The following is an 18509-nucleotide window of genomic DNA, read 5'->3' as shown; positions in this document are numbered from 1 at the left end:
TAATCATATTTCTCTCTATACCCCTCTCTCACTCTCTCTCGCTCTTTCCGGTTGCCCTTATTGTTCTCGCGCTTCTCTCCCCTTTACACACTGTGTATGTGAGATTGATTTCCATTTCTATGAGATTTATGGTCATGATATGTCAGTTCATTGTCAAAACATAATAACATTTCTCTGTGTCACATGCCCGCACTATTCCATCTTTCTCTCGAAACTTCCTTTTCCTCTTTCTGTCCACGGCTGAGATTAAGTTCTGTTTGAAAGGGCTTTATTGGTCTGATAGGACGATATTGTCAAAACATAATGACATTCACTGTGTTAATATCGTTTCATAAACATCCAGCTCTCTCCCTCCTGGTGTAAATAGGCTGACGTAGATGAAGCTGTGACGGGTGAAAAAACGAAAGACATGTATGTGTGTAAACGGTTTCATCAGACGCACACGCCTGGCCTGAAGATTACTTCTGTTTGTTTTCGGTCTGGCTAGTGGCTAATAATATAACTATTTTTATTGTAATAGTACTCTTTATAAATATTTTAATTTATCGTATAAAAATGGGAGTACATAAAACATTTGTTGAATTCAATTGTATATCTTTTTTTAAATAAACAATTTGTTGAATGTGTTTTGTAACTTTGGCATTTAAGTTAAGCCAAGTAACGGTTCTTCTACGGCTAGACATATTTTTAACTTGCTAGCTAATGTCATTTACCTGTTATTTCTTTAGATTGCTATCAGAAATAATGTAAAGGGTCTCTATTCTTTATTGATGTGTTTACAAGAAGTTACGTTTGGGCCACAAAAGGGTGCATGCGCGGTAACGTTTGTTCATCTTGTTGCTTTGAAAATATCAATACAAAAGAGAGATTTAGAAAAGAAGGTACTTTAAGTGCCCTTATTCAGACCAATATAACAGATAGAACATTGCGAAACATTTAAATGCATAATTTTTACTTTTTCTCTGTCACAGCTTATTCACTAACCAGATTGTTTGAGTAATACAACACAATGCAAAAACCAGAGAGACGTTAAAGCGGCCGTGCAACGGTGTGCAATCTGACTTCTTTACAATGTTAAACGTGTTGTCGTCTCATGCTTAACATGGTCAACTTGTCGAAAAATGAGTTGGGCGTATTACGTAGTATTTCTTTGCTCGATACACTCCCCCAGCGATCCTACAGGTTTCGGAAAGTTTTTTTCGAACATATCAAATTGAAAATTCTCCAGGAAAAGCACTTGGCAGCAATGAAAGCAGGTGAGGGAGCATACGCAGACGTCACTTGTGTGCAGGAGAGAGAGAATACGTTCCCGAAGTTCAGGTGTTTGTTTGTTCACTGCATTTGGGTGATGAATGTTATATAAACGGTGGATATAACACTGGATTTGTAGATCGTTTGAAACTGAAATATGGAGCCGTCCCAGCACTTAAACATGACGTACATGAACCGAATGCAGTGAGTGAATCTGATGTCTGTGTTTTGTTGGCAACGTGTGCGCACGTGCTTTGGTTCAGCCTTCCCCTCCCCCCCGCACACGCTGTTTCGTTTCGGAAACAATCGTACAGCTGTACATATATCTTATATAAATGTGATCAAACTAAATACTCTTTGAAGATACGAAGTATGCACTACTACTCAATAGGTACCCAAGATTAATATGAGATTGGCAGAAACCGCGTTTGTTACAGCCGCTTTACTTCAAACGACCTGCTTACAATTACAAAGCCTGAAATAAAAGCCACAGAATATTACCTCATGAAAAAAGACGTTAATACAATAGGCAGCGAACCGTGCTGTGATTCTTTCTTTGTTATGAGTGAAGCAAGGTTATGAACTGTTGGTGTTATCTGGAAAACTAAACCCTTTAGAGATGCGCAGGATGAAGGATGGTCTTCATTTCAGGTTGGATAATCTGGGCGAGGGGCCGATGATCCTGCCTGGAGCCTTAAATTATCAAAGAGAAGTTACATGGTTGCGTGCGAGTGTATCACTGTATTCTCTCAGCCTCTGCTGGGGATAGTACATCATGTCCTTGCAATGACAACAGCCTTAGGGAAAACACAACCCGAGGGCCATGAATTACTGCTGCCTGCTTGGGAAAATCTCTGTTGACAAGAAACACAATTTAACGTGTTTTTGGTCTGATTAGTGGTTGACTGGGGATGTCATGAGAGAGTGATTGATGATGGCTGATGCTCAGTATGTACATCATACAAATAAACATGCTTGCATATGAAAATGGGACAATGAGAGACAGAAATGGATGGAGGCAGTCAAAAATCACAGAGAAAGAGAGATGAACCGAGAAAGCATCAGCTCATCCAGTTTACTCTCTTTCCCACTGTGAAACTGCAATCTCGACACATTGAGTACATCAGTTCTCGTGTCGATTTTAACTTGCCTACATCTAAAATCTGCTGATATAATCAGCCGCCACATGCTGGGTAATGCGCTCGGTTTTAATAACCATCAAGCCTTCGGGGGCGGTTGATGTTTTCTCCCCCCAAACATCCACAACTGGAGGTGACCCTGTTGTGAACATGCAAGAGCCTGTAAAATCTCCCCCACAAACTTTTGTTGTCGTTTAGGGTTGTGGTCTTTACTCCCATTTTTAAAACACGATCACTGCGATAATCCACGAAGTGAAAACAATGTCTCTCTCAACGCAATCGATCTTGAGAACGTCAAGGAGGGAAAAAGAGCTTGTGGTCAGCAGACCTTGAAAAGGTGTGTCGATGGGAGAAAGAAAAACTGAGAGGGTAATTTACACGCATGTACACCCAACTACAACGTCTCCCTTCTCAAGGGTTCCTACAGATGAGATCAGCTCAGTTATAGAAATTTGTTGAAATTACACTTTTCCCTGTCTTCAGTGCATGTCAAATCATTTGCCTCATTTGTGACTCGCGCATGAGAATTGTAACCTGACAGATGCTAGAAGTCAATAAGATAGCGAGTGAACAGCACCACCTATGGACTTTACGTGTAAAACAACCAAATTATGTTACTAGGTCTAAATAAACAAAGCCTTTTCATAAATTCCATGCATATGTCAACTTTAAGATAAGAAAATAGATCAGTAGATCAGTCTCTCAAAGTTTTAAAGCATTTTGTTTTGATTTTCAAGCATGATTATCCATAATCAGGTAAATGAATTGTCACATTCAATGGTTACCAAACAACTTACATTGTCAAATGCAATTATTTTACACCGAGTTGCCGCAGCAATGTGGGGTTCATCCAGCATAATCCAGAGTTAAATGCATAAATTCCTATTAAAAATGTGTGAAACATTACTATAGACGTTCACCCGTGACTTTAAAAGATGTTCAGCCAGTGTTAAGTGTAGTGTGAAAACCTTTTTATTCCTTTCAGTCCAGTGTTTCTCTTTTGACATAAATGCTATATAATATACATAACTATATATATAACTATGTATAAAGACCTTACATCATGTTTTTATTACCTCAGAATGAGCCATTTCCATCTATATACACGACGGTCCCCTTACATGGAATTCAACATGTTATTTCTACAGTAGCCCTAAACGGACAAACTGCTCTACAAAGCATGTTTCGTAAATACGTTGTTTCTTTCAGCAAAGGAGCAAAAATATGATGAATCTAAGGGGTAAAAGGAAGGGTGAGCGGTGGAGTCAGACGTTGGTTGCACTCCTCAAACTCACCACTAGATGCCATTTCATACACTGGACTTTTAAGTGGACACTGCATGCACAATGCACAATGAGACCTTTTCTATATTAAGGACAAAACTGAGGGCTATAAAAACAGAGCCACAACTGTGGCCAAAATTCAGGTCACCACACCCCAACATGGGTTTTATCCACACACAAACATAAGTGAACACATGCACAAACTGGACTTTCCATAATAGTCTGGGTAAAAAAATATATTTTTCTCTCATTTTCTCTTCAGGTTTGCGAGACTATGGGGAATAGCCAAACAATTTAGCGATTAGAGTTTGAAACTTTTCCAATTATACTCCTGACCTTCTCCATTTTATCACAGTTGTAAATGAAACGTATTCTGTGTGTGTTTTATAAGGTCTAGAAAGGGGTTGTTTTAAATTTTTTACACGCAGAGAAACCGATATTAACTGCTTTTAGGACGCCTCATTCTGAATTAATTTCTATTATAGTCACGCAAGAATCCCTTTATGCCGCAGATTTAACAAAGACCGAGTTTTATAAGAAACTGAAACTTTCCACAGAGCACATGTAGCCTATATGTATATAAATATATAGATATTTCTATTTATTATTTAATTTATTTGTCCTATATTGTAATTATCAATACCGTTATTTTCATACTTTATGCATATTTACGTATGTATATTTTCTATGTAAATGAGAGACAAATTAGTTTTTATTGAAAATGATACGCATTTGAATGCGGTGAAATTTTTCCAAAGTTTAGCTCTCCAACCTCATTTATTGATTTCTATCTGTATTTGTTTGTTCTGGAAGGATTAACAGGGGTATGGGGCCACCTGTCAGTGTGATCTGAACGTGTAACTGTTTGTGCGTTTCCAGTTTACAGGTTGTGATCTTTGGCTAATCAGCATGGAGGCTAGAGAACACATCACCTACCGAGAGCGTTCACAGCCAGCAGAGAGCACCACAGGAGGGCCAACATGGTGCGGGTGAGATGAGCACGTGTGCGATCCGACAAAGTGTGCGAGAGTAACAGCGGGGTAGATTCTTCAATCACGGCACTGCGGGGAAAAACCGAAAGAGACTGATTAACCTGGAGATGAGTGACAGAGTGAAAAAGTTGGTTTTATGTGTGTTTAGCATGCTTATTGTAAGATAAGGCAGAATAAAAAAATCTTCTGTTCCATCAGTTTTGAACTTAAAACAAACCACCAATGGCCCTGAATTTCAAAGGCAGATTAAATATATTCGTATGGAAAAAATGATCAGTGACCACTGACCAGCATGTGTTGTGTTTTGAATGTCGGCCCATATGGTGCTCAGGCATCCCCACCAGGTACTTTGAGTAACTTATAGAAATAGTTCATTCAAAATTAAAATTCTCTCATAATTTACCCTCCCACATTATAAACTTCCTTTAATAAGATGAACACCGTTTCTTACTGAATCCATAATTGAATCGATATCTTCCTCACTTAATGGATTTTCTTACATATACAATTACATTTTAAAGTTATTTGTTTAGAATTTTGGTCATAAATATTCTGTTGGTTGTATTTTGTTACAACGTTTGTGTAGTGTTCAAAAATGAAACAGAGTTCTTCTGGACCAGAGTTCAACCAGCGTTTTTGTTGTTACATTATCCGAAATGATCCTAGGTCTCGAAATCTTTAAACTCCAAGAAGCACGTCTTCTGAAGCGAAATGATAAATGTGTGTGAGATATGATTAATGTTTATATGACTTATATCAAGGGAACCTGAAACCAAAGCAAGCATAAGTATACATTCAAATAAAGCATCATATTCATACTTGACCATTTCAAATCTCTTGCTACTCGAATATTTATATCTCACATATTTATTTGATTTTTCTTGATGAGATATCATGAGAACCAATGGAATTTATCTGACAGATATTTTCATATAGGTGCAGGTCATAGTTGTTTTCTGCTGAAGAAATCGAGAGAATTTTCAGTTTTGGGAAAGATTTCCTTTAATCTGAACATTTCATGGGTCAAGCAGCTTCTCCAAAAGCTATCACCAGTGTCAAGCTTGTTTCAGGCCTTACACTTAAATGTGTGTTTTCTATGTTTAACACACTAAAGCAATTCAGAAGATGTAAACATTGGTCCAGAGGCACTTCCGGGTTCATTTGTATTATTATTATTTTTAATCTGACACATAATTGAATCTTAAAGTGATAGTTCTGTCATTGTTTACTCACCCTCTTGTCATGACAAACCTGCGCGACTTCCTTCCTTCCGCAAAACACAAAAGAAGATATTTTGTTAACTGGCCCCCATTTACTTGCATTGGTTTTGTGTCTATACAATATACAATGAACCAGTGCTGTTCGGTAACCAACATTCTTCCAAAGAACTTATTTTGTGTTCTGCCGAAGAAAAAAATGTAAAAAGGTTTGAAATGACAATTCATTGAACAATTTGGTTCAGTTATAAATGTTCTGTCGGTTGTATTTTGTTCAAACATTTATGTTCTGGACCAGCGTTGAACTACTCCATCTGATGTTGTCTATACCATTTCACAGACTGTTAGTCTAAAAAGAGGGAACTTTCACATTCTGCAAAAAAAAAAACTTTTCTTTCCTATTCTTCTCTCGGCCCAACTGTGTGAGTGGCTCAGCTTACACACTGAGAATTTTCATATGCTTTGGCGAGACGGCGCTGTCACCTGATTCTCCTGCTCTGCGTGCTGAAACACACATCCGAATATAAAAAAGAAGGACGAACATGCATCTTTTTCTAACGCACTCAATAAACCAATAAAGAACATTCACAAACGTACCGAAACGCAAAAGACTGTGGCTCAAACTTTTTGCTCATTGCTCACCAGGATGTCCTTTTTCCCTTTTGAAGGTCGAGGGCATCCTGCCACCTGGTCAAAATTTCAACATTCTTTGCTTATTTCCTTTTTTTTTTGTTTTGTTTTAGAAAAATTCAAAACCCTTTAAAGCTTGGTGTGTAATTTCATTTACATTTAGACATTTGGCAGACGCTTATATCCAAAGCGACTTACATTGCTTTATCCTATACATTTTACATAGGTATTTACAATCCCCTGGGATTGAACCGCGTTGTTAACGCAATGCTCTTACCACTGAGCTACAGGAAAGCTGAATTCCAGCTCCACTGTCCAAAATCCAATTGGAAAAAACAAGTTTCCTAACCACATTTTTCCTTGGTTGGACAAACAGTCTCGCCCAACGTTCACTGAGCCAGTATGGCTATGACAGACAAAAACAGCTGAATCTACTCCCGCTGTCTGCTGTGTCCACCCGTACTTCCTCCCTTCCCTTAATATGTTTTTAAAAAATGGTCAAGAACTAAGCTTATGATCCACAATAACACCCATACTTCCTTAGATTAAACATTAAAGGGTATTTCCGCCCCTATATTCAGCGACATCCGCAGGTGAATCAAGGAACTGATCAGGAGGAAGTCAATATGAGCAGGTCATATAGACTTGGAACTGTGACTATTCTCTTTCCAGTACATCATCTTAGCTCAATGTGTAATATGAGTCAGAGGCTGTGTCAGCCCTGCAATGGTCATATCAAACCACTTTCAGTGGCCTAACCCCACACTCAGCAAAAAACACGGTGTCCGCAAGCATGACTATTAGCCTACTCTCTAGCTTTCCAACAGCAGCCGCAAACTGGCAACAAATCAAATCAATACCAATAAGAGACAAACACATTTTATTTGACAGACATAAACAGCTAAATAAAAAGCTTTTTATTGCATCTTTTCATTGTGTGAAACAAAGTGAAAACGAATTGTCAGGCTTGGCAAAATGCTTTTGATTCTTCTCACATCCATTAGATCAATCTCGACTCTTCTATTGTGTTTGTATGAACTCAAAACACTCTGAGGTCTAAAAAGCACTTAAGGCTTCAAATCTTTTTCAAACTTCTTTCTACACTTTCTCAGTTCTCCTTCTCTATTATTTCATAACTTCGTCTGATAAAGACAGTTTTTGTCGGCCTGCAGTCTTCTTCACTGTATCGCTATTACAATAGAAAGCGCCAGACAGAATGACCGACTTTATATCTGCTCCATTTGTATACAATATTTTATATTAGACTCAAACAATTAACCGCTCAATCTGTTGAACATATGATTTAAAAACAATCAACATGATCTCAACACCCTTTTTGAAAATAAATCAAAAGCTTTTAACATGTAATGCTTTTTCTAGAATAATAACTGTAATGTAATGTCTGCCATGGCTCATTAACACTTTCATGCTCAGTAAGACATTCATTCAATAAATGTTTGACGTTAAAGGCTCAGGTTTATACAAGCATGTTTATCTTTACTACTGTGAAAATAGCGGGTTTCCTCGTTCTTTATTATTAATCAATACTTTGAGGAAAGAGCCAATCATCTAGCCACCTGGTAGTTTAGAAATATTTTACTTTTTAGAATGTAGAAACAGAAACACAATAATGACAAAATAAGCAATGTCAATGAATTCTGTATTAACAGTTACTATTTATTTTTGCATTTCCTTAAAGGGATAGTTCACCCAAATATTACTCCTCCTCAAGTTGTATCAAACCTTTATACATTTCTTTATACAGGATGTTTGGAAGAATGTGTGTAAACAAACAGATCTCAATCTCCCATTGACTCCCATAGTATTTCTTTCCCTACTATGGCAACAAATGGGGGATGAGATCTGTTTGTTTACAGACATTCTTCCAAATTTAGCAGAACAAAAAATGTATACAGGTTTGGAACAACTTGAGGGTGAGTAAATGATAACATATATTTTTGGGTAAAAACGAACCCTTTAATTAAGTTATAAAGGTCATTAAAACAACCCACAGACACACACACGCACACAACAGACCAAGCAAAAGCCCAGTTTGAAACCATCTGTTGGGGGTAAAAAAAGAAAGTTCAGGTGCTGGTGGAGTTCAAAGAGGATTTTGGGGGTTTTCACAGTATTCGAAGGGGGAACACACACAGTCTTCGAAGATTAAGAGTTTGTCTAGATCCTGCCTAATAAAACTGCCCAGCATGATCTAATGTGTTACAGATGTATTAAAGTTTTTTAACAGATGATTATAATAGGTTTTAATTATGTATGTATTCATTTATTGATTGATTTGTTTGATTTTGAGATCATTTGTTTATGGTGGAAGAATAAAGTTGGGAGATAATAAGGGAGAGCACTAATCCAGACCCTCCGTTCAAGTCATCAGGGTGAAGCAGGGGTGTGGTGCTGGTGCCTTGGGGCAGTGGTGACAAAGCACATCAGACACCTTAAACAAAACAGCATACCCAGATGAAATAACATGACTCATTTGGGGATTTTATGAAAGATTGGAGGAGGATCTTTAACCACAAATAGACATTTTTTTTAATCATCTTTTGAATTCGTGTACAAACATTTTATTTTCATTACACGCAGAAGTATGTGGCAGATTTATTTAGATGTTATCAACACTTTTGCCTCATTCATTCACGTCCTCGATATATTGTTTCAATGCAGGCTGCATGACCTCCTACAAAAATCTCCAAAAAAGGAAGAACAGACTCTGTGTTTGCTTACAGTCTAGTTTAAATCGAACTTCAAGCCCTTTTCTCATCATATAACCTGTAGCAGTTTAAAAACACGTCGGTAACGTTACTTCATTGATTCATTTCGTTGATTCAACTGTAACCATTCGGCCGATATAACGTCAACGGATCTTATTTTCTCCCAAACTCGAGCATGAACGCAGCGATTCCTTTTAAAAGACACGTTTTAATGAACTTACCATTCCAGCAATGAGAAGTTAGACTAAAGACAAAGCACCGGCCATCCAGCAGCTGTGAAAGGACTATCAGAAGATCCGGTAAGAAACGCAAGAAACTTTATATTCTGTCATTCCTTAACTGCGTCTATATATCTGAAGATGCGGAGTTTGTTTGTAAAGGTAAATGATAAAACCGTTATGTTAAAATGGTCGGAAAGTGAAACCACTCCTAGATCATTCTTGCGATCCGTCCAGACTGATGACGTCACACCAGCGGTTCTGGTTATTAACCATTTACTGAACCAAAAGCTTTACCTCACAAGACTTAAGTTACATCCTAAGGAAATGGTAGTACGCATGCATATTATTTATTGCAAACTATTCTGTAATTGTCTTTTCTTTGCAACCGATCTTTCTAACTCTCTTTCATGTTTCTTATTTCTTGAAGTTACTGAAGCTGCTACAAAAACGCATTACTTGTGGGAGCGAGCACCCCTGACTAATAAAGCAATCAGTACCACAGAAAGCCACTGGGGGGAGTCGAGTCACAGATTTAAACCAGTTTATGGTTTAAACACTGTTGTACAATTTAATAAAGCAGATCGGTCACAACATTTAACAAAATAAATGAAACGAACAAACACAGAAACAAATGTGCAGAAAAAATGACAATCACGTTGTAATTTTTAATGTTGCGATACTTCACCAAAGCATACGAATGTGCACCCTTCTAGTATGTTGTATTTTTCCCAACCATTATTTTAACTATTTTTACATAATTTAACATATATTTTATTTACACGCAGGGCTCATTTAATAAAACGTATTAAGTAAGAACTTAAATTACATTATTTGATCTCAAGAGCACTACAAAGATCACGACCAGAATTACGACTAAAATTAAAGTTACGCACGAACACAAAAAAAACATAACTTGTTTTTAAATATAAGAAATAGCATTATTTTACATCATTATTACGTTATATATTTTCTCTGTCCAAACTACGGAAGAACGACTCTTATATGACGTCACATCCGGCCATCGGTTGTTGACAAAGCGCTGTCTCACTTATTGCGATCCCAACACATTTATGCTGGTAAGCTATTTGTTTAATTGCCTCATATTAAATATCGCTGTCATAAGGATAAATCTATTGTGTCTGAGATCAATGATCGCTCAGTATATCCCGAAATAACTAACGTACAGACAACATTCAAACGGTATGATCCTACAAATGCAGAATTTAATGTTGAACAGAAAGTGAGAGCAATTGAGTCGATAGCCTCATCCGAGCCTGGCTTTAAATCACCAGAAACAAACTTTTCAGTCTTCACTCTCTTTAAGGAAATGGAGAGTTCAGCATGGCATCTCTCACTGAAACCGTGCGACAAACCAAAGTCAGTGTTCCAGTTTCCAGACACTGAACCTGGAGACGTCCATCCAAGCAAATACCTGGTGTCATCACTCAAACAGCTGATCTCAGCACAGTTACCAGACTCACTGCCTGACCCTGAGCTCATAGGTTTGTACAATACATTCAGTCCACAGGAACATTATTGTTTATCTACATCGCATCACCATCTGCTTACGACTGTTGCAGAATTTGTGCATTGTGGCTGCCTGCTCAAAGATGAACTTCCGTTAGACTTCTATGGAATAAAGTGTGGATCAACATTACATGTAATTAAAAAGATGTGGCCGGAACCTGAGGTCAAGCCTGGTATGTAACTATCTTAACAACAAGACTTGGTTTGTTATCTGCAAAGGGAAAAATTTGGTGTAAATTGAAATATTTCTCCTGATCTCATGCAGAGCCAGTGAACAGATCTGCGGCCGCGAGAGAATTCAGGATCCTGCAGGCAGCGTTGCACTCGAGTGCAGTTTACAGAGATGCGGTACAGTAGTCTGATATTCTATCTTTTAAGTAATAGTTCACCTAAAAAGCTGTTTTACTCTCCCTCTTGTGTTTCCAAACCAGTAGTATTTTTTCTGTAAAGCAGAAAATGACACGTTAAGCGATTTAAGATGACGCAGTTGAATTACGGCTGTTTTATTTCAGGTGTTTAAGATGCTTAGAAACAAAGAGTCTTTGGACCAGATTATAGTGGCCTCACCGGGACTCAGTTCAGACCCTGTTGCATTAGGTGAGTTTATATAAAAAATCTTAGAAGATCCGACCCCTGGGAGATGAGAAATGCGTTCTCAATAGTTCTTTCCATCACAGGTGTGCTTCAGGATAAAGACCTGTTCATACAGTTTACAGACCCAAACCTTCTAGACAGGCGAGTCTTCGAAAATCAACATTTCACTTTTCTTGTAACAGAAGTTACTGTGAGCTGTAAGTGTCTACTTTTAACTTGATTTTTATGGACTTGCAGGTTAATCGGTTCTCACCCAGCATTGGTCAATGCTATCATCTTGGTCCTGCACTCTGTAACAAGCAGCATGTCCAGCCAATCCAGCGCCAGCTCATCCCGTAACGCTACAGCTAGTTCTTACAGTGAAATGCCAGGTACACCCAACAAACATTTCACAATATTCAATTCGATACTTTCCAGAAAACTCGATGAGGTGCCTTGAAATCCACAGCTTTGTTTGATCCAATGACATCATTTCCACTCAAACAGGAAGTTAGGAAGTATGAAAGCGTTAAACAAATGGTTTAAGAGTCTGGACCTTTAACAATCAGATTCTGTCAGTGTAAAATATTATATTAAACTGGCTTTTTTTTCCTTATGCCATTCTCAGAAAGGACTGAAATCATAACAAGCCTTAAAAAAAACAAGTGAAAGGTCTGTTAAGAGGAGAAAATCTATTTTAAAACTCTGTATTTTAACTAGGTTTTACTTAATTCTGTGTCAAATATATAAGGGGTTTTATGCTTAGATGATCAATAATAACTTTCATATCCTGTGTAAAGATAAAATAGACTTATGTTTATTTTTGTGTAACTGCCGTTATGTAAGTACCTAATACAGAAGTGTCGTGACCCTCCACATGCAGTCATATGATGCTATAATAAAGGTTTTGTGTCTTGATCATGTGACAGGGGGTTTTCTCTTTGAGGGAATGTCTGATGATGATGAAGACTTCCAATCTGTAAGTTTGTCTAATGTTAAGTCCACCTGTCATGTCACAGACAAACAGTGTGTTAAAATCCTAATACCACAAACACAGCAGTAGTGCCATTGTTGCCATAACTATCTGGCAATTATTAATCTCTTCGTGTTATGCAATTAATCGAAAATGAATCGCAATTGTCAATTTTGGCCTCAACAAAATAATCGATTTAAAACGATTTTTGTGCCGCATTCTATTTTGCAAGGATCCTCTATTTTCTTGTGATTTAAATCCACAGCTCACACCTTTCCTTTACAGTGGTTCAGCTGTGCTATTTCTTTACATTTATTTTACAGTTTAAAAGCCAAGTTTTTCGTTTTTTCCGCAAGTTAGTGAGTAATCGTATTATAAATAATCTGGATATCAATGTTGGTCAAAATAATCGTGATCATGTTTTGTCATAATCGAGCAGCCCTAATTCAATTATATATATTTCCTTAATTCAGGGAAACAGAGCTGGCTCATCAAGAGCCCATAGGCCATCTACAGGGTCCCGACCGATGTCACTGGGTCACAATGGAGCCATGGGACCCCGCCCCATCACCCAGAGCGAGCTGGCATCCGCATTGGCTTTAGCAAGCACACCAGAGAGCAGTGGAATCCCACCCACACTTGGTGCCCAGGTGACACACTTTCAAACACGCACGCCTGTTAATCATTATGTCTCAATAAGAACATCAAGGTCAGATCAAAAAATAATAATAATGTGTCTTGGAATACTTACCTGTATCATGTAGGAAATGTCCTCCACTGGGCCATCAGTACCGTCAGGGCCTCCCGTCACAAGCAATCTGCTCAGTCAGGCACTGCAGCAAGCTCTACAGGCCTCTGGCGTGAGCTCACCACAGGTAACTTGCAAAGAAACACACAGGCCTTTGATGTTTGAACTTAATGATACAATGAATCAATTTACCGTTATGTTTTCAAAATAAAGATTTTTTCCTGCTGGTTGTGTTTTAGGGGCGCTGGCAGTCTCAGATGCAACAGTTGAGGGATATGGGGATCCAGGATGAGGAACTTGCCCTGCGTGCGTTAGCAGCCACAAATGGCAATTTGCAGGCAGCTCTGGAGCTCATATTTGCTGGTGGAGGCAGATTCTAGTTTGAGAAAGATTGGACTAAGCCTTGAAAAACTGTAGAAGGACCAAGGCCAGCAGTTGACTGTTAAACATTTACTGTTGCCTTACACAAAGGGCTGCCTTGTTTTTACTCTTTACTCAAATAAACTCAATGATTGGATTCAATGATTAAACCTTGCTGTGAAATATTTCAAGGATCATTTATTTTTTGCGTTAAGGTAGATAAAAGAATTACTGATTTTGTTAGGGGTTTACTTGTAATTTTAGCAGTTTACCACAAGGTGGTGGTATGCGAACACTTAATGGATTTGATATTGGGCATTACACTTGTCATAGAAACAATATCTACATCAGAAAGTGGGCCATCTTTATTGATTTCACTTATATATATATATATATGTTTTGCTTTCGGATAAAACTCCATGGTTACATTTCTCTGAAAAACTGTAAAACAAATTCAAAAAGTTACAATTAGTACACAGACAAAGCCAGATGTTAAACTGAGATTAAATATTAAAAAAAAATAGTTTAAAATAAATGTAAAATATAACACAACCAGAAATATTCTCAACATTTTGTACATTTGAAAAGCCCATCTCAGCAGGAACAAAGGTAACACCCTGCTTCTCTTGGACTGTTGCACTTGAACAGGACTGTCCTGTATGAAAGTGGCTTTTAGCTGGAAGCATTGCTCTTATCTTATTGTCAACCTGACAAAGGCTCACAATAAATCTGTTGAGTCGTTAAGGGCTTTGTTAGAGGCAGCTGAGAGAGACAAATGCTGTTCTTCCATTTCTCTCGACTCCTTTCTAAATCCTCCACAACAGCCTCTTATTACCTTCCTCAATTTTATAACGCTGTTTGTAAATCAGATGTCACCTTTTGTGCTGGCCGGGTCCTTAAACACAGCTGCCCGCCTCCATTCTGGACCTGCATACCCACACCTGCATGCAATTTCCTGAAACTTTGTGTACATCGTATGCAACTGTAAACAAACCAGACAAAACCAAAGCCACAAAGCTTGAATTTAAATTAGGCGTGGACATTGTTTCATTGAGAAGACTTTGGTGTAAGATTTAAGAATTACTAAAAAAAAATTTAGTCAAATCCTGCCTCACGTTATCTGATGCTCCGTTCATCTCATATTTGAGATGTTTTTATTTCTAGCTTTCCTGTGGCTCAGTGGTTAGACCATGGTGCTAACAACGACAAGCTAATGGGTTTGATCCCAGGGGATTGCACATAGTCAGAAACAAATGTAGTACAATCCAATGTAAGTCGCTTTGGATAAAAGCGTCTGATAAATGCAGAAATGTAAGTGTTTATCTCCACAAACCCGGAGCTCTTATAGCAAACATACAGTGCATGTGGAATATGTCTTGATGTCTGCATTATATTCAAGACCAATTTTTTGATTGACGTTTATAATGTGTATTTGAGAAGTTTCCAGTCAGATGTCATATAGACATCTTGATGTCTTTAAGGTGTTTATGATTTATAATATATATAAAAATGACTTTTGGAAGACGTTAATTAGATGTTTAGACATTTGATGTATTCCAGATCTCTAGATCTTTAGCAGACGTCTTGCATAGGTACCCCATGTAGTACTATCTGGGAAGTAACATTTGGATTTAGTAACATTAAAATACTGTTACTAACGATAGCATTAAAACGTCACGAGTATTTACTAACATTTATACCGTGATTTATTTTAATTCTCAATTCTGATTAAAAAGGTTTAACTCACGGGTAGTTCCAGTCAGTTTGATCAATCCCAAGATGTCTGCTTCACTAGTAGTGAACTATTTTTAGTGATGTCTATGTATACAGCTGTGCTCTGTTGTATTTTTAGATCTCCTTGCAAGATCTTCCTGATGTCTTTATTTTCTAGTCAATTCTATTAGCCAAATATGCTGCTCTGCCTCTTTTTTTGCCTCTTATTACTGCTTTTTTGTGGCTTTTAAGATTTGTGAAAGGCGCACTAAGAATCTTGTAGCTTGATCAGACTTCAATGACAATAAAACAAAGCGATTCTATTCTAACAGCAAAACGATTCAGTGCTTTTTATGACAACTGTCATTTAAAACCTGGAACACTGCTGAATGGTAATCGACTTTTAATAAAATGAAATCTTTGAAATGAACTAATTTCCGATCAAAAAATTTATTGTAAACATCAATAACAGCTGTTATGAAACAGGGATCCAGACTTATAAAAAGCTTTCTGGAACAAGTTGTGCTGAGGGAGTGTATCAAGCACGGAAATACTGTATCGTACGTCTAACTCGTTTTTTTAACAAGTTGACCATGTTAAGCATGCAACGCCAGCATGTTCAACAGTATAAAGAAGTCAGCATGTTATCCCACCTAATGCACTTCGCGGAGTCTCCATGTTGTGCATTTAAATTCTTTAATGCACAGATAGCCGTAGATTATAGCTTACTAAAAGGGTGCTATTCCAGAATTTATTTCTGGGATGAGGTGGAAAGGATCCCAAATCCGAAGTGTCTTGAATGCCAAAATGTTTAATAATATCCACCCAAGTGAGTTTTAACATCACTGTGAAATTAACAAAAAAAAAAGAATATTGTCTGCACTTACATTTACATGATGTATTTTTATATTTGCTCATCTACTCTCGAAGAAGTAGAAAATGTGTGTAAGATATTAATGATTTTTAATGAATGTAAAACTGCTTTTCTATGACGTTTGTGTCCTTTAGCAGATATCTTACAGATGTAGCTGTGCTATCTGGTACACCAAGATACGGAAAAGAAGATATGAGTTACTTGCAACAACAACAAAAACACTTGACAGGCAGATAATCAGACCGTATAATGAATGCATGACATAATAATGGTGTTTGTGCTGAACATCAGACACAACTCATCCAATATCTATAATCATGAATATGTGTGTTTACAAACGAAACAATAATGTATGATGCTCCAGAACCTCAAACAAATAATTTGTTTTATCATTTACAGTACAGAGACATGCTGCCCTCTCTGTTGAGTAACCTGGATTACGTGTGTTGATGAAGGACGAATCCTTAACCAGGGTTTGCTGGGCAGGAGAAGCTCATATTATATATATATATATATATAGTGGCCAGTTTCCTCTTCACTTGACCACAGGCTGTCCACAAGGCCACTTAATGTAACTAAGCACAAGTCTAAGCAGGCCACTTCAGCTCTGTTTCCATCCTGATGCTCAGTGTCTCGAGGAGGAACTGCTGCTCCTTTTGTCTACAGCAATAGGCCAGAGTGTGTGCTAATAGCATCAGGTCGACTCGCTGAAATTGCTTTCAGTCAGACGTGACCAGACTGCAAAGGACAGAAACAAAAAGACTGACAGACAGACAAAAAAGAAAGGTAGATAGAAGTGAAGAAAACTGAAAAAAACTGAAATATACCTTTAAAAAAACCTGTTAAATGATAGGATATAAGGATATATATGAAATTGTTTTGTTAAATGTTAAGTTGTCTTTTTCTGTAATTTTATAATTTTTGATCATATTTCAAAAATAAACTGTTAAAAAAATAAAACAGAGTATTAAAACAGAAATATTCTGGCAGCTGGTGTGCCAGAAATAAACTGCAGAATAACAGCCTTTCCCTGTAAAATGACATTTCCCACTGTTTTTCTTGTGAATTTGCGGTCTTTTCTGTAATTTAACAGGGATTTTTGCTGTATTTCAAAGACACATGTTGTCATGTTTTAAGTGGAAAATCTGTAAAAAAAACTGTAGGTCTAAATTTAATTTACAAAGTACATTTTGTATTTTGTCTTTTATTTGGTCAATGAATCATACCCAAACTACAGATGTAGGGAAGCGAAGAGAGTTTTTAACCATTGTGACTAAATTATTTACGATATTATATGTGTATTTACGGTTGAATTGATGAATGGGAAGGATGAAAAAAAGTTAAATGAAGGACGGAATGATAGAAGAATTGAGAAAGGAAAGAATGAAAGAAAGGAGAAAGGAAAGGAATGAAAGAAGAGAGGTTTGCGGGATGAATGAAGGAAAGAAAGATGAAAGGGCTTGAAAAGGAACAGCCTTTGCAAAAAAGTTGAAACAAAGGTTCTTCATAGCGATGCCATAGAAGAACCATTTACTCAAAGGTTCTTATAAGAACCATTTCTTGCCTTCTAGTAGTCTTAAGAACATGTTTCCACTACAAAGAAACACAAAGGTACTTTGGATGTAAAAGGTACTTCACTCAGGTTCTTCTATGCTGGTATCATGAAACATTTTGTGTGCGAAGGAAGAAAGGACGCACACGTATGGATGGAAAAACAGACTCGGCCATGTGTGACTGGATTTCTTTAAGTGTTCAGTACTTGTATTGCCTTTAGACACAACAACATTGTTGTTGATATGTTATTTCTGTTACTTATACTGATGTATTGCATCCATGCTTGAATGGAAAAGTGAGAAAATATCCAGCAAGTGTTTTAATACTATAGTTTATCTGGATTAGGACAAGCTTTCACTACAATGTTTCTTGAAGAAAACCCGGTCAAAAATGTCATAATATCCTACTCACCCTCATTTTGTACCAAACCTGTTTGATTCTCTTTATTACGATGAACACAACAGGGGCGGTTAAGCAGAATCTAAGCTGCTGATTTCCATTTAACAACTATTGGGGCATATAATGTCATAAAAAAACACAATTTAAGTAGACTGGCTAGTTTATTCACTATATTTCAGGCATTTCATTATACAAAATTCATCAAATTCACACAGATCTTAAAAGGTTGAAAGTTTCTGTCACTGATGCCAAATGATATATTGTGTTGAACATCTTTAATTTCACAAAACTTAAAAGAGGACAAATAAAAAAACATTGTGATACAA

The 18509-nt window shown here is 37.2% G+C and overlaps 2 protein-coding genes across 4 annotated transcripts in view; one reads left to right on the top strand and one right to left on the bottom strand.

Moving 5' to 3' along the window:
* Positions 1-9820, bottom strand: part of cd276 (CD276 molecule) — a 78110-nt gene extending 68290 nt beyond the window's left edge. The window contains exons 1-2 of one of the 2 annotated variants that reach the window (XM_056766987.1): positions 9463-9820; positions 4610-4734 (exon numbers count right to left, since the gene is read on the bottom strand). In XM_056766987.1, coding sequence (XP_056622965.1) covers positions 4610-4655 — 46 coding nt within the window. In that variant the 5' untranslated portion in view covers positions 4656-4734; positions 9463-9820. The remainder of the gene's footprint in view (positions 1-4609; positions 4735-9462) is intronic. The other variant, XM_056766986.1, reaches the window with a different exon arrangement.
* Positions 9821-10475: 655 nt separating this feature from the next.
* On the top strand, positions 10476-13817 carry ubl7b (ubiquitin-like 7b (bone marrow stromal cell-derived)). 2 transcript variants are annotated; one of them, XM_056766227.1, is made up of 11 exons: positions 10476-10538; positions 10787-10964; positions 11043-11162; positions 11255-11337; positions 11502-11586; positions 11667-11724; positions 11821-11954; positions 12492-12541; positions 13009-13185; positions 13300-13410; positions 13523-13817. In XM_056766227.1, exons 1-11 carry the CDS (start codon positions 10533-10535, stop codon positions 13661-13663), a joined length of 1143 nt encoding a protein of 380 aa, XP_056622205.1. In that variant the 5' UTR covers positions 10476-10532; the 3' UTR covers positions 13664-13817. The 2 variants fall into 2 exon arrangements, with proteins under 2 accessions (XP_056622205.1, XP_056622206.1); XM_056766228.1 differs by having other exon boundaries at positions 10770-10964.
* Positions 13818-18509: the final 4692 nt, after the last annotated feature.

This window comes from Triplophysa dalaica, chromosome 14 (genome assembly GCF_015846415.1).
Source record: "Triplophysa dalaica isolate WHDGS20190420 chromosome 14, ASM1584641v1, whole genome shotgun sequence".
In the NCBI taxonomy this organism is placed as follows: Eukaryota; Metazoa; Chordata; class Actinopteri; order Cypriniformes; family Nemacheilidae; genus Triplophysa; species Triplophysa dalaica.
Note: the sequence above shows the minus strand (reverse complement) of the source record. Positions and strands in the feature narration are given on the sequence as shown.

Coding starts and splice junctions, on each gene's coding strand:
- ubl7b (XM_056766227.1), top strand. Junction 11,338..11,501: donor GTGCAGTTTACAGAGATGCG/GTACAGTAGTCT, acceptor GTTTTATTTCAG/GTGTTTAAGATGCTTAGAAA. Junction 13,186..13,299: donor CACCCACACTTGGTGCCCAG/GTGACACACTTT, acceptor TGTATCATGTAG/GAAATGTCCTCCACTGGGCC.